Here is a 3,591-nt window from a genome sequence, read left to right as displayed (position 1 = left end):
ATATTTTAAATTAAAGCTCTCAGAGAGCTAAAATGCTAAGCAGTCGAGGAAAACTACAAATATTAACTATTATAGCATAATTAGATCAATATGGACTCGATCACTATACTGAGGTTTTTAACTACATATTCATAAAACTAGCAGAGGCCCGTAAAACATTTTCAGTCAAATTAGTATCTTTATTGGAACAATACTTCTTTAAATACTGGATTTATAGAACAATACAAAAGAATTTTAATCGCAGACACCGAAATATACAAGTCCACTTAGGCCTAGTTTTAGTTCAGATTTAGTAAGTAAGGCCTATAACCGAAAAAAAGAAAGATATAAGTTAATTCGGTAACTTATTTTTTTTAAGTTAGGGATAACGTTTATCATACTTAATACTATCAGTAAATAAACGTATAATATTATTTTACGACCTAACGTTATACCTCTTTAAAAAATTTGATAAGCTTTTAATATGTTGTCGTACAAAATGTTTTAATTTGGACATTTTCAAAATTGAAATGTGCTGCGGGTAAAACATGTAGGTTATTATAGAGTTGTAGTCGAGGATTCCGATTGGTCAAAATTTGGTGACGTTATGTCAATGTGTCTACTTGACAACCAAGCAACCGTAATGGGGAATTTCAGCCAAAGATTATGATTTTTTATGCGCTAGCAATACTAAGCGTGAGGCGCACGGGCGGGCGCACGTATACCAGATTCAATTTTGTCACTCATCACGATTTCTACCAACCTACCCTTAAATCTAATTATATGCTCAAAGTAGCGCATCGTTCGTTATATATATATATATGGCTAGAAGAATTTTAAAAAGACAAACTTGCTTGTCACGGCAGAAAGCGCCATCGTTTGGTGAAAGATGCATGTCAATCGGTATCGCAACCGCCGAAATATCGGCGTGACAGACGGATAAACGGGCAACTTTTCATCTTTATATAATATATATATATATATATATATATCAGATAAGCCTCATACAGTTTCTAGTCCCACAGAAACCAATAGGTTTACGGACTTACAACGCTAAAATCCGTTGCTTGATTCCCTACGTTTGACAAGGCACATATAGCTAATTGTATAGCTATGTTTAAAAACAACAACAAAAAACTCAACAAGAGGAAGTGTTTCATCATTTTTTATATTGTTACTTTAGTACAAAACGAAATGTAGCTGTAGTGGATGTCAGTTGCTCGGGTCGTACAGCGCCACCATGCGACAAGGACATGCACCAACTTTCTTGTGAAGACAGTCCATTCGAAATCGCTTTAACAGAAAGCTATGGTAGTCATGACAGGTAGGGAGAAATGAGGAATAATTGTCCAAAAATCGACTGAAAATAATTTGAATTACTGAATTTTAAAACGAACTCATTAAATTAATGAACAATTTATTTTCACTTACTGCAATAAAAAAAAGCTTAACAAAACTTACGATGTTAGCAGTGTTATCTTATGTAATTTTGTTTCTTTAACTTATAGCTTGTATATTTGAATAACGTTGGCTTTAGTAACGGAAGAAGTAGAACTCGTGCTTTATTTACAGGTTAATTATTGCTCCAATGGACTCATTAAGCCTAAAACACGGTCTACTAATAGCTGCCGTTGAAAGTGAAGAATACGTCGATGACATGAACCTTGCACGGAAGACATTACTGCGGTTTCTTAAAGAGGAAAATCATGAAAAATCTGACGTTCTTCTAAAGAAAGTATTTATGAGATTTTTAAAGTAAGTTTACTGACTATTTTAATTCGCTATTACCCCGCTTGTGGGCGCCAGTATCGGAATTTCAGTTGTAACAACTACGTAATAATTTTTACTGTCACTTCAATCTGAAATACCTGATACCATAACACAATAGTATAATTCTCTTTGATTATCACTGTTGTAATGTTTTAAAGACGCTTCAAACTGAAATAACTGAATAACAAAGTAATATGGACTATCTGTGCTGTGCCCACAACAGGTATCGAAACCCGAATTTTGGCATTGTAAGCGTTCAGACTTACCACTGAGCCGCTAGGGTCTGCAGATCGTTTCTTTCTAAAATATGAAATGTTTATTATCTATCTTTTCTGATAGATGTATTTCCACTTTACGGACGTAGGCGGGTGTCCCCTGGTGGGATGATGGTAAATTTACGGACTTATAATACTGTAATCCAATGTTCGATTCTCCTCGGTGGGCACAGAAGACAGCCCAATGTGGCTTCGCTTTGAATCAAACAAAGAAAGGAAACGCAGGTCATTCTCTAGGAAGTTTCTTGTTGAAATATTTATTTTTCAATAAACACAAAACAAAAATATGAGGCGAATATTTCACCAACGAATAAGAAAAAAAGTTTTTGAGTTTTACTCTTTAGCTGAAAGAATCTAAGAAAAAGTTTTAGAGCCGCTTGAAATCGAATATTTCATTTACTCTAAAATGTAGTTGTCTTGAAGCAGATTTATAAGTGTTTGCTGTTCTTTTTATGGTTTGCCACTTTGTTTGCTAATGTATCCTTTAATTTCTAAACTGACTTATTTTATTTTTTCTTAAACCTAATTAACGATAACACTACCACCTTGATTTATTTTATTTTTTCTTAAGTCTAATTAACGATAACTACCACCTTGATTTATTTTATTTTTCTTAAGCCTTATTAACAATAACTCTACCACCTTGATTTATTTTTTCTTAAGTCTAATCAACGATAACTGTACCACATTGATTTATTTTTTTTAAGTCTAATTAATGATAACTACCACCTTGATTGAATTTTTTTCTTAAGCCTAATGAACGATAAATCTACCACCTTGATTTATTTTATTTTTTCTTAAGCCTAATTAACGATAACTCAACCATCTTGATTTATTTTATTTTTCTTAAACCTAATTAACGATAACTCTGCCACCTAGATATGTTTTATTTTTTTAAGCCTAATTAACAATAACTCTACCACTTAAATATCGTTACATGTTTAAGGAAACAAAATTATAATATCACTTCAACATGCACAATGTGTATAACTGTTGAAACAGAAACTAAGTTTAATATCTTCCTGTTTTACTTTGTTTAGTAAAAATCGTTTGAAAACACCTACCTATAAAAAAAATAGAATGTCATTTATAGCATTGAAATGTGAAATCTTAGTAACCTTTTATGATGCGTTTAATGTTTCCACAGACATGCGCAGTCTAACGGTTCTGCCTTCAACACCAGAATTACATTGTGTATGTTGACTCCTAAGTTCAACATCAAAGAAACTGTATATTCTCTCCACGTAACAACAACAGGTGGCGCTACCTGCGTTCTTGGAAGAAAAAATGATGTTGCTGTTCTTTCCCAGCATCAGCCGCCAAGCAAGGATTTGGGTATGGAGTGGTATTCTGCGATCACAGTAAGAGTGGATAAATCATTTGTATTTAAATGTATGAAGTTCAAAGATAAATTAAACATATGTTAAGTAAGAAAATCAATTCTAACTACTGTAGTACTAACAGTCTTAGAGTCTTGATGCTTTATAAAACTTTAAAAATAAATTAATATTCAACAGAACAATAAAACAAAATACGAACTTAATAACGGGAAACATTTATTAAACGT

General features: G+C 32.6%; 1 protein-coding gene across 1 annotated transcript in view; it reads left to right on the top strand.

Moving 5' to 3' along the window:
* The window catches only part of LOC106473378 (protein phosphatase PHLPP-like protein), a 17,813-nt gene extending 14,433 nt beyond the window's left edge, over nucleotides 1-3,380 (top strand). Inside the window, exons 8-10 of the mRNA XM_022401825.1 lie at nucleotides 1,163-1,303; nucleotides 1,552-1,734; nucleotides 3,172-3,380. Of these exons, the coding sequence (XP_022257533.1) occupies nucleotides 1,163-1,179 (17 nt within the window). The 3' untranslated portion in view covers nucleotides 1,180-1,303; nucleotides 1,552-1,734; nucleotides 3,172-3,380. The remainder of the gene's footprint in view (nucleotides 1-1,162; nucleotides 1,304-1,551; nucleotides 1,735-3,171) is intronic.
* Nucleotides 3,381-3,591: the final 211 nt, after the last annotated feature.

The sequence above is a fragment of the Limulus polyphemus genome, unplaced genomic scaffold (assembly GCF_000517525.1).
Source record: "Limulus polyphemus unplaced genomic scaffold, Limulus_polyphemus-2.1.2 Scaffold6123, whole genome shotgun sequence".
NCBI lineage: Eukaryota > Metazoa > Arthropoda > Merostomata > Xiphosura > Limulidae > Limulus > Limulus polyphemus.
This window is presented reverse-complemented; position numbering and strand designations above follow the sequence as displayed.